Source organism: Hemicordylus capensis, chromosome 2 (genome assembly GCF_027244095.1).
Source record: "Hemicordylus capensis ecotype Gifberg chromosome 2, rHemCap1.1.pri, whole genome shotgun sequence".
Taxonomy (NCBI): domain Eukaryota; kingdom Metazoa; phylum Chordata; class Lepidosauria; order Squamata; family Cordylidae; genus Hemicordylus; species Hemicordylus capensis.
Genome location: NC_069658.1, coordinates 109,154,292 through 109,166,806, shown reverse-complemented (window position 1 = coordinate 109,166,806; position 12,515 = coordinate 109,154,292). Strand labels below are relative to the sequence as shown.

At 44.3% G+C, this 12,515-nt stretch overlaps 1 protein-coding gene across 5 annotated transcripts in view; it reads right to left on the bottom strand.

Annotated features, from left to right (window-relative positions):
- SMARCA2 (SWI/SNF related, matrix associated, actin dependent regulator of chromatin, subfamily a, member 2) overlaps positions 1–12,515 on the bottom strand; it is a 227,440-nt gene that overhangs the window by 113,416 nt on the left and 101,509 nt on the right. For all 5 annotated transcript variants that reach the window (XM_053297258.1, XM_053297260.1, XM_053297261.1 and 2 more), the window contains exons 11-15: positions 11,704–11,757; positions 9,159–9,289; positions 8,892–8,952; positions 6,371–6,471; positions 6,067–6,214 (exon numbers count right to left, since the gene is read on the bottom strand). In XM_053297258.1, the coding sequence (XP_053153233.1) occupies positions 6,067–6,214; positions 6,371–6,471; positions 8,892–8,952; positions 9,159–9,289; positions 11,704–11,757 (495 nt within the window). The remainder of the gene's footprint in view (positions 1–6,066; positions 6,215–6,370; positions 6,472–8,891; positions 8,953–9,158; positions 9,290–11,703; positions 11,758–12,515) is intronic.

The window sequence follows — 12,515 nt, the reverse complement described above, 5'->3', positions numbered from 1 at the left end:
TGGATCCCTAAAAAAGGTAGGTAGTACAATATCGGCGTTCAGGTGAAAATCAGTCAGCACTTTAGGCTGGAATTCTGGATCCAAGCGCATGACAACCCGTTCTGGATAAAATTTTGTATAGGGTTCATCAATACGCAGTGCACGCAGCTCACTTACTCGTCTGGCAGAGGTTACTGCCACTAAGAACAGAGTTTTAAGGGTCAAGTGTTTAAGAGATGCCATAGCTAACGGCTCAAAGGGTGCCTCTGTCAGAGATGAAAGAACTAAGGAGAGGCTCCACTTCTCGGCTGGCTACCGCACAGGAGGATACAGATTATTGATGCCTCTTAGAAAGTCCTTACAACGTGGATGGGTAAAGACCGTCTTGCCGTCCCACCCATCGTGGTGCGCCGATATTGCCACCATATGAACTTTAATAGACACGTTTGCTAGTCCGCTTTGCTTCAGAGTAGTCAGGTAGAGAAGGACGGCTTTCAGACTCACCTCCCTAGGGTCATAGCCTTTGGAGGCAGCATGTGCAGTGAACCTATGCCATTTCGCTCTGTAGTTGCGTCTCGTGGACTGCTTACGGGTATTTAGGAGGATCTTCCTCAGAAGCCTATCCTCCATGCTGTGAGATTCAGTACAGACAGGTTGGGGTGCACCACCCTGCCTTGATCTTCAGTGACTAGGTCTGTCCACTGAGGGAGTCTCCTGTAATTCCCTCCCGATAGTCTGAGTAGCTGTGTGTACCACGGCTGCCTTGGCCACCATGGTGCAATCACTATTGCTCTCGTTTGGTCGTGTAGCAACTTGGCCACCACCCGGGGCAGTAAGGGCGTGGGTGGATAAGCATAAAATAGCTCCTGGCTCCAGAGATACTGAAAGGCATCGCCCTTGCTCAGTGGTCCAACCCCCATCTGTGAGCAGTAATGCTCGCACCTGCTGTTCTTGGCGGTCGCAAACAGGTCCACCCCTGGCCTGCCCCAAGCTTTGAATAGTTGTTCCAGCACTTCTGGATGCAACTCCCATTCGTGCTGCTCCAACACTAGGTCCCTGCTCAGTGAGTCTGCTAGACAGTTCATGCTGCCCTTGATATGAATGGCTACGGGGTAAATCCCGAGCGGGATGCACCAGTTCCATAACTACAGACTGAGATCGCATAGAGACCTGGACACTGTCCCACCTTGCTTGTTGACGTAAGCAATGGCTATTGCATTGTCCATCTGTAACTGGACAGTCTTCCCGACCAGCTCTCCCTGAAAGGCGACCAGGGCTCTGAACGCAGCCAGCAGCTCGAGGAAGTTTATGTGCAGGAGTCTCTCTTTCGGAGTCCATACTCCTTGAGCTCTGTGGTGCAGCAAGTGTGCCCCCCAACTGTGCATGGAGGCATCAGATGTCACTGTCAATGCAGGCTCCCGTGTGCGAAATTGAATGCCATTGAGCATATTCGACTCTTTTGTCCACCAATTCAACGATTCCAAAACTTTCTGTGGAAGAGTCACCCGCTTGGACTGAGGTTCGGACCTCGGCTTGTAGGCTCTTAGAAACCAGAGCTGTAGCTTACGCATCCGTAACCGCGTGTACAGGACCGTGGTGGTGCAGGACGCCATCAGACCCAATAGCACCTGTACTGTCTTTGCCTTCTGCACTGGATTCTCCTGACAACAGTAAATCAGGGCATGCAGACGGGAAAACCAGGCTACTGGGAGGAATGCCTTCTGGGCTGACATAACCAGGTCCGCGCCAATGTACTGCAGGAGCTTTGCTGGCTTGAGAAAGGATTTCTCCCAATTGATCTGTACTCCTAGGTCCTTCAACAGGTTCGTCACCATGTCTATGTGCCTCAGCAACTGTCTCGGCTGTCAGAAGCCAATCGTTCAAATACGGATAAATGGACACACCCTGTACTCTGAGATGGGCTATTATCACTGCCACACATTTTGTGAACACTCTGGGGGTGGTGACTAGCCCGAACGGAAGCACATTGTATTGGTAAATTTCGCTCCCCATGGTGAAGCGTAGGTACTTGAGATGATTCTGCTGAATGCCTATGTGGAAGTACGCATCCTTTAAGTCGAGCGGTGCAATCCAGTTCTCCCCATGGAGGAGTGGAAGGATGGCTTACAACGTTGTCATTCTGAATTTTTGTACTTCAATATACTGATTCAGGCCTCGCAGATCCATTATAGGTCTTATGCCCCCGTCGCACTTGGGGATTTGGAAGTAGCGAGAATAAAATCCCGTCCAACTGAAAGCCCACCTCACCAGTGATATTGCTCCCTTCAATAAGAGCTTCTGCACCTCTTCCCTCAATATCAGTGTTTCCGGAGTATATTTCACTCCCAGGAATGGTGGGTATTCCTTGAGCTCCAGCGCATACCTCGTTGAAACTATGCGTAGGACCCACTGATCCGATGTTATATGGTGCCATGCTTGTGCATGGCTTGCCAGTTTGATGGTTATTCTGGCGGTGTTCAAGGAGATGGTGTTCCTGGTACTCAAATGCTTGATATCGATTAGATGAGGTACTTTGCTTGGTGTTGGTGGGCTCAGCGGCACATCAAAGCTGCTGCTTTGCTTGTGGCATCCTCTTATTCTGAGAAGTTTGGTTTGCCCTATTTCTCAGGTAATAGGGTCGTCTGTTGCTATTGCCAAAACGTTGGTAAGGCCCTCCTGTCAGAACGACGATAGGAACCCTGACGAGCTTGATACTGCCTGTACTGCGTATACTGGTTGTAAGGTCTGTTTTTTCCAGTATATTTGGAATTAGTGAAAGACCGAGCTGTAATTCGGGATTTCTTCCACTGCTCCATGTTGTCATCCGTTTTGTCAGAAAAGAGACTAGAACCATCAAATGGCAGTGTCTCAATCCGATCCTTCATGTCCTGTTGGAGACCCGTTGCACACAACCAGGCATGTCTTCTTAGAATAATAGAAGTAGTCAGAGTCCAAGACTCTGATTCAGCTAGGTGCTTAGCGTTCACCAGTTGTTGGCGGGTGGCCGCCGCCGTCCTTACTAATATTGCCTCGAACCTCTTGACAAACTCCCCTGGCTCTAGAGCCGCGCGCTGATCATACAAAGCCTCCCAGAGGGAATGTGTAAATCTTGCCTGGCAAGCTACAGTACATAATTAGCTATCTTGATAGACAAGCATGCGGTTGAATAAGTCCGCCTGCCAAGTATGTCCAGCTCGCGGTGTTGTAGGTGTTGTTGCTTTATCTGCCGGTGTTGTATGTCGCTTGCCACCTTTTGTTGTTGTTGCACAATCTACCACCAGAGAATTTGGAGCGGGATGGTGCACTAGGTAATCGTTGTCTTCCTCTTGAATGCGATATAGAGCCTCCAGTCACTTGGAAGTAGGTGTTGAAGTCTGTAATACCTCCCAAGCCGACCTAGCAGCCCTTGAAATATGTGGCAGCATAGGCAGGTAAACCGGCTGGAGGCCCGTGGCGGCTCGCATCATATTATAAACGGGGTCCTCCAGGTCAGTTGTTTTTTCCTTGAGCTGTAGACCCAGCACTCGAGCCATTTCAGCTACCTGCTGATGATAACCTTTCATTTCTTCATTTGGAGAAATCGATGGTACTGCTGCCACAACCGAGTCCGGATCCGGGAGTGAAGGAGCCTCTGGGTTTTCGGGATCACCCTCAGTTGAGTCTGAGGTATAGTCCTCCTCAATATCATCATCCTCATCATCTTCTCTAGACGACACCGGTGAGTTGCCTACAGCTGTAGAGGTCACTCTAACTGGTTCCTTAGCTGTCTGTGTTGCTGCCTGGTGGCGAACAAAGAGCAACGGTTGTGTCGATGCAAGTGGCACATCAGTTTGCAACGAAATTGTTCGCTGTGCTGGCAGCATGAGTTCTGGTCTGGGAGGTAAATATGCCTGAAGCGATACCGTACGTTGAGTGGGTCTCGGTACAGAGGCTTGGATGGCCATCTCCGCCCGCTGCACAGGAATCACTGGTTGCACTGAAGTTTGAACAGCTATCTCAGTTCTCGCAGCTTGCATGACAGTTTGCACAGCCGCCTCTGTGCTATGCACCCTTGGGGGGGGGGGGCGTGCGTCCTCTTTCCTCTAGCCATCTCTTGTAAAGGGAGTATTCCTCACAGGTTATTGTAATTGAATCTCCCCAACCATCTCTGGGTAGGAGACCCAGAACAGGCGTAGCCTTCGCTGACAGAGAGGGTGTCTTTGGAATACGCAGAGCATTATAGTCACCTTCATTGAAACCAGTAAAGGTGTAGGTAGAAGGTGTACTCTCCTCTGAATTAAGCATGCGCGTCAGCCTGCTACTGGGAGAAAGCTCCCTCTGCCCTGGTGTGGTCACAGGGGACATTCCAGATGTTGGCAATTGGATAACCCTTGAATTTTCTTCTTCATAGGGCACAACGCCTAGGTCGACGTTGGGCACGATGTCGATGTCTGGTATAATATCAAGTTCGGTGTCAAGAATAACTGCTACTGTCGATTCCGGAGCAGCGCAGTCTGTAGACGCCGGCCTCGATGCCAAATGGTGTCGGTGTCGAGGAGTTGGTATCGAAGGCGCCACCGACTCTCGTCTATTCTCCCTCGACGCCGAGTGATCTCGATGTCAAGACAGTGGAGTCAGTGGAGACTGATGTGTCGGTGCCGGGGATAAGGAAGCCGCTCGCCGTCGAGGGATGACGTAGTTCTGCAGACCCGAAGGCGAGGGAGTGTGCTCCGCAACCGGCACTAGCTGCTTTTGTTTCTTAGGAGGCGGCTCCTGTTTCGAAAGCTTCTCCTTGTGTTTTCTCTTGTGGCGTTCCTCTGGTCGCTTAAAGGGGGCTGACGCGGACGAGGTCGAAGCAGCCGATGCCGCAGCCTTCTATGTTGTAGCCCTCGATGTGGAAGCACTCGATGTCGAGGCCCTCTCAGTCGATTTCGAGGAACCAGCCTCCTTCGGGGTTTTAGACTGCCCTTCTGGAGCAGGACCCGGCACAGTATTCTCTGCAGCCCTTTTAGGCGCCAGAGACTCCTCAAGCAAATACACCCTAAGGCGTGCTGCACGATTCTTCAAAGTCTGCTTGCTAAAAGTAATGCAGACTGAGCAGGATTTCGTGTCATGCCGCTCTCCTAAGCAGAACAAGCAGAGGGCATGGCCGTCCACCGCGGGAATCTTCCCGAGGCAGTTAGTGCACCGCTTAAAGGTTGTCTTGTCCCTCCCAGACTTCCCCGAGCCATCTGTCTTACCAGATCTCTCGGTCATTTTCAAAGAATAGTCAAAGTCTGTTTCCCAAGTTCAGAAGTCCAAATAAACGATAAACAAACTTTCTTCGAGGAGCAACTATCTCCGAGAACTGAACGCAATGGCGGTCAGAAAGAAACTGATTGCAGAGACGCCCAACCGCCACTAGAGGCTACTACAGTCACGTGCAACAGGCGGTTGCTGGCATCGCGAGGAGCTAACGAATTCTACCCGAAGCTGATCTGCGCAGGCCCAGAACCCACTATTTATGGATGATGGAACCACTATCCAGATCGACTGTTATGCAGACAAAGGTACTACGAACAGTCAAGAAGAAGGGGTACTTTGGTAGGTGAGTGCCTAGCCCATGGCACCATCCTAGCATAATAGCTCAGTATGCAATGCTAGGAATTTAGAGGGATTTCACATGGATTTTTAGTACACAGCCAATCCAGAAGCATTAGTTCCTATTACCACAACAATCATGAGCAGAATGGAACTTGTTCCAGCTTTGCAGAGAACTCCAAAAGGCAAGCAGTTCTAAAAATAATTTCCACAGTAAGTCTGTTCAAGTCAAGAAACAGATTCTTATCAACAGGCAGCACTCACACCTGTTCCATGTGTGGGGCTAAACAGCTCAACAGAAAAATGAAAGGAATATGGCATGCTTTAAAGAGTTCAAAGGAGGAAATCAAGAATCAAAATCACTTGGTTCTAAAATAACTGTTTAGTGAAACTGAAATTGTTTTGATTTTAAGGAGATTCAGTTTGGTACAATCTGTGGATGACTACTATAAAAATCTAATGAAGAGAGTTTTACCGTAAATGGAAATGTTTTCAGTCATGAAAACAACCTCAGTCTAAGTTGCTTACCTGATAATGTTTCAGAGTGCCATTAATAAGAAGAGAAGACTGTTTCTCTACTCTCTCAGCAACTGCATGGGCCACAGTATAATAGGACTGAGACCCTCTGGCACTATATTGCATGCTGTATTCATCATCCACATCTTGTTTGGCTGTCCTATAAAGCAAGTTAAGAGAGGCACTTTCAACTTTACACTGCTAAATGCTTTGCAGTTTTAACTCTTATGCAAGTATATAGAAATCTGAAGAAATAAATTGTACACAATGGTTTGCCTTATGTAGAAAGATACATTCCAAATGAAATTATACTTACTCAATGATTTGTTTAGCATCTCGTTCTGAAACATCTTCACTGTTTGGATCTAGATGTATCTTCTCATCTGTTTCTTGTCTACTTGATTCGTCTTCATCATACTGAACAAAAATTGTGTGTCAAATCCATGCAAGTACTAAATTATCAGTCAGAATTTTATAAAGGTAAAACTACATTTTTTCAACAACTTCTTTATTAAAACAGTTGCCTTCACATGAGATTGCCCAGCTAATTTTCATCCAATGCTATCATTGTCATAAGAGTAAGATTTTAGTTTCGTTTTATGGACATTGTGATTTACTGTTTTTTAAATACGGTATTTGCAGATTTACACCATCTGCTACTTTCCCCCCTTGATTCCTCATGCTCTTAAATTTTTGGACAAATTGATAATTCTGTAGTGCAGGATTAACAGATCCGTGTCAAGGTGCATGACATTCATCCTATCAGAACATGATCCAAGAGGATGCTGAAGTTAAAGATCAATGAGGGCTCTCTTATTAATCAATGCTGAGTATTAGACCTGTGCTTCAGCCATTCCAAATCAGAAAAAAGCACACCATAACACACCTGATGTGGGTGATTGCACTGCTGCTATCTTCACATAATACAGTGTGGTGGTGGGCGGGGGGCTCAATGATAGGAAGCTGTGTCCATACTGCCCTGGCAGTGGCTGGGATGGCACATGGGGCATTGTAGGAGGTGGGTGTGGGAGTGAAAGTAAAGGTAGTTCCTCCAAGCATTTACCCTGACAATTCTATGGGGAAAGCGCTCAGAGGAACTACTGCTCACCCATCATTCACCACGCACACCTCTTGCCGTGCCATACTAGCTGCCACTGGAGAGGTACGAGACTTGGCTTCTTGTACAGCAGCCTCCCTTGCGGGAGATGTGCAGTACTGCATGGAGATGGCCCTGCTGAGAATGGCTGGCCCTGCATGGCATTGGCGCAACGATGCACTTCATTTGGATTCAGAGTGCCGAAACAAAGGCCTTCTGAGTATCTTTATGGCCAGGAAGTGTTCAGAATATATTGCCCACAAGACTATTTAACATTTTAAATTAAAAATAAAAACAAGACTAAAAACACACCCAAATCTCTAAGCATGTTCAGATACTGCACTATAATCTTGAAACCAGCAGCAGTCGGTGAGGGTGGCGGCAGAGTGCTGGTGAGAGGCACCTTTAAAAATAAATTAGTAGGTGCTTACTGCGGAGGAGGAGGCAACGGTAAACCCCTCCTGTATTCTACCAAGGACAACCACAGGGCTCTGTGGTCGCCAGGAGTTGACACCGACTCAACGGCACACTTTACCTTTACCAATATTACTGCAGCATCTGCAAACTGTCTCAAGCAGCGGTGCTATGCCCAGTATTGCCAGGGCCATGCCACCACCCCACACGGGATGCCGGGTGGAGCACGACGGCTTGAGACAGTTTGCAGGTGCTGTGGTAACACTGTGAAAGCACCTGCCAATTTATTTTTAAAGGTGCCTCTTGCCACCGCCCGCCCCCCATCACCCCTGTGCTCACCAGCCACTACTGCTTGAAACTATTATATTCTGATCTATGCCTTTGTCCTGTCAACTATCTGGAAGCTGAAACACGGCACCAAATGAAAAAATTGTAGGAGTTAATCAAGCAGGATGTGACTAATGCTACAAACATGACCTATGGCTCTCTGGGTACCCTGATGCAAATAGAAGGACTGACAAAAACAGCAATGGTAAACAGGCTGCACTTCCTTTTACTTATTCTTGTCCTCAAGTCATCATGACAAACACTTTTGAAGGGTTACCAACAAAGCTGTTATTTACAGTGCTTTTAAATACAATTTTGCATATTGCTGAATCCATGCTTGAATGCTAAAGTGGCAAAATATACCAACAGCTGTATTTCACATTGCTCTCCCTCCTCTCTGAAGCATCATTGTATTTAATGAGGCACTGATTAAAAAGATAATGCTTTTTGGAGAAATTTGTGTTGACTTACATGAAATTAAATTGATCCAAGTGGACAGATATGATGTTAAACACTAAAAACCTATATCTGCCTTAATGGAGTGCAATTTCTAAACAAAGTAAACCCCACTGTTTATAGTGATTCATGGTAATCAGTAACCCAAGTAGAAAGTATATTTCTGCATTACCTAAAGATCTGTATCATCTGCTCTACCTTCCCTGTTAATTAACTGGATTATTATATTGCAGTTTTCCCTCGCATCATTGGAATTTCTTCTTTAGACAAGAAAAACTAAACAAATTAGCATTATCTTGTGGTTCATTACCAGTTACAGTACTGGAGGTGGAGTGGAAATGATACATAGCAAATTTTATGTATCATTTGTAAGGCTACTTTGCACACTATTTATCTTGCCGGATTATTAGAGCTGTAATTATTTTAATGGTTAGAGCTACTTTCCCTATATGTTTATTCTTACTCTCTGGTCCCTGGAGTGATAATTATATTTAAAAATATATTCTTTTAGATAAGCATATGTATCAAAGTGGCACGTGCTTACATCTTCATCATAATCAGAGTCACTTTCATCTTCACTGTCTGATCGAGGTGCAACTTCATAGCTGAAGGAAAAGCAGATGGGAAGAGTTTGAGGGGGGAGGGGAACACACACCAGATTTAACACACATTCATGTAATATCATAAAAATCAGAATAAATGTACATTTAAAAAGTCACAGAATGATTAAAAACCTGTAAATGTTTCAAATGTATAAATGCAGTGCAAAAGCAGCAAATTGTGGATTTGAGGTTTGTTTTTTGCTACTTACCCAGGGTTCATTTCTAACCATGCATCCAACTGACTTGCTTTAGGAGCCTCTGGTCCAAGAAGAACTTTGCCTGTTTCAGTGTGTGTTACTTTGACTGGGAGATCACTCATCTGGCTGCTCTCATCTATGGGCTAAAAATTAAGGAAAATATATAACTTAATTTGATCCAAGAAGTTATCGCTTTCTGAGAAAAAAAGTGAAGACACATTATAAGTAGTTCAGAATTATGAACTTCATACAACCTTCTTGCTCAGAAAGATCCTGTCTGCAGATCTTTGTACCACCTACCAACTAACTTCCACTATTTAGGCAACAAATTTAGACTCCCCAAGCTGAATACAGATGTGCAGTATAAGGGGTTTAGAGAGCATAAAGCTCCAGATGACTTGATGTGAGGCACACAAGGAAAGGAATATGAAAATAAAATAAAATAAAATAAAATAACAACTAGCTGGACTGGGCGCAGGGCATCTGCGCCTCCGGCTGGCCCACTAACTGGCTGGCTAACTGGCCGACTGCTCCCCACCCCTTCTGGCTTCTCCCCCGCCCTCTCCCACGCTTTCTGGCAGGCTGATTGGCCGGCCCATTCCACTACCTCTCCCCACAATGCTTTCTGGCTTGAAGGCCAGCTGGAAAGCCGGCCTGCCACCTTCTCCCACCCCCTCATCCCGGCAGCCAGGCCAGGCCGGCCCGCCACTGCCACCTCCTCTCGGCGGGTGACCGGGCTAGGCCGGCCTACCGCCACCTCCTCCAGCCAACCAGCCTGCTGCCTCCTCCTCCTGGTGGCCGGGCCGGGCCGGGCCAGGCCAAGCCGCCACAACCTCCTCCAGCCGACCGGACCAGGGCCAAACTGGCCTGCCTCCTCTTCTGGCCAACCAGCAGCCGAGCCAGGCCGGCCCACCGCCATTGTCTCCCGTCCCTGTCGCTATCCCCCAGGCAGCTGCTCTCGTAAGAGTTGCCACACATGGGATTAGCGATGGGTACGTTTAGGAAAATTAAATATATAGATGATAATGCCCATTCTGACTTCAGGGAAAGGGTTTTTTTTCTTCCTTTTTCTCTTTTTCTTTTTAACATTTTATTTTAAAGAACAAACATTACAGTCCAAGACACTCCCCAAAATGAAACACTTTCATATAAAGTTTTAAAAGAAAAAGAGAGAAGAGAGAAGAAAAAAAGAAAAAGGAAAGGAAAGGAAAAGAAAAAGAAAAAAACCGAACAAACAATGCATATACTGTATATGTAATCATCTTGTAAAGCACATACAATTCATTAAATTTTGAACATACAGATTGAAACTCTTCTTCTTTGCCTAAACGGCGAAAAAAACCCAATTCAAAACCAATTCAAATGCGGATAATGAACACATTTCAGTAGTCCAAAACTGAAGTTCCGGAGTAAATCTGCTTTTCCAATGCTGAATTATAAGTTCTTATAAGTACATTATGAACATATGCTTTGTTTTTATGTTTGTTTTATTACCGTAGTTTTATTTGAAGCCACCCCAAGTAGCAGTGTGTGGGAGGGAAAGGACAAAAATATTTTATATAAAAAAATTAAATTAAAAATCCATTAAATACAATAAGGTGAGTATCCAATGAATGGAAAAAGTAAACAATCACTTCTATTTCGTTGTAGCTATACATAAAGGAAATTCTTATAAATATGATGATGGATTCTTATGTCTTTTTATTTCTCAGTGACGTATTAAAGTAATCTCAGTAGATTTATCTAACCTTGGAGATTTTTTTAACCGTATTCCCTTTGATTAAAAATCTGAAAAAGCAGACTTATACCTCCCTATGCTTTCCCGCAAAACAGGAAATGGCTAAAAAAAAATTTTTTTTTTTAAAACTGACATATTTTCAGCTTAAGTTACTAACATATACAAGCACACAGATCAACCTTCTCGAATCCCTTATAGGGCATTCTAGCATGCTCATTAGTGAGATTGCTTATTAACTGCAAGGGCACTCATTAAAAACTTCAATTAGATGTGTTGGACAAAGTGAATTCTATTAAACCAATTTACTACACATCTTGTTGCATGCCAGAAAGGACAGCAATGTGTATCTTTACTGATGTGTATTTGCATGATTAGTTAGGGTGTAACAATCCTATTTGTCAAATCAGATCTGCACCATGTTAAAAAAAATCCCCTTTTACTTGTGAGGGTAAACACTAAACAGGATTTATTTATGTTGTAAAACATATAGTACAGCTCAGAAGACCTCAGGACAATGTCTTCTACATGGAAGTTAACATGCAATAATTTGTTTCCTAGGTATATAATAGTGAATTAGATGATTTAAGAAAATTATGTGCAGTCATTACTTTCTTACCTCAAGACCTTTTCCTTATTTACACTAGTCCTACATGAAATGTTAGCCTCACAAATAACTTAGTCCCTTACAACTAATAGGCAACTGCAGCAAATTTTGAAGCAGCTGCATGCAACTAAGTCTAATTTTAAAACATGTCATTTATGCTCTTGTTCTATAATTCATCTTAAAGAAAAACACCACAAAGATTTTAAAATTTTTACCTCTCCATCAGGACCAAGTCCAGATCCTATTCCTTCTGTATTGTCTTCTGCCTTCTGTAACAAAAACGTGTATTAAAAAGTTATATTCAAGCTAAGCCAAGAAAATAAGTATATGGAAGTATAACATATAATACTTTATTCTTCGAGGTATGGACTTGATTCATAGCATTCATTTTGTACTTTCAGCTGTTTTCTAGGTGCAGGTTACTCTATCTGAACCTGAACTTAGATAGATAGAGAGATAGATAGAGAGATATATATATAGAGAGAGAGAGATATAGATAGATATAGATACAGTATATTTTCTATTGTTCTATAGAGAGTCTAAAGAGCTTTGGGGGTGGGGGTGGTGTAAGCCTCAAACCATATGCATCAAATTTGTTGTATTTAGAAAGTATTTTAATTTGTTTTAAATGATTTAAACTGTTTTTGAATTGTTTTTATATTGTTTTTAGCACTGTTTTGAATTGTGTGTTTTTATGTCTTTTTAAAGTTGTTGTACACCACCCAGAGCCGCTGGATGGGGCAGTTTATAAATGTAATAAATAAATTCATAAATAGAATTATTTTAAAAATAAGCAGTTTTCAAAACCTACACTGTGTGTACCTGCTCCTTTATTTAAGGCAGCAGTGCACTGCAATGCAATGATAACTTGGGGGCTCCCTGTCTTGGTCCTACAAATAGGAACTGAGTTATAGTTCTACCAGGTTCAAAAATGAAACAGCTTCCAGAACCCCCTTTTGATATTGTGTAGATTCTGCAGCACAAAGGTTTACGTGTCCACCATCTTGAATTGGGGTGGATGACATCA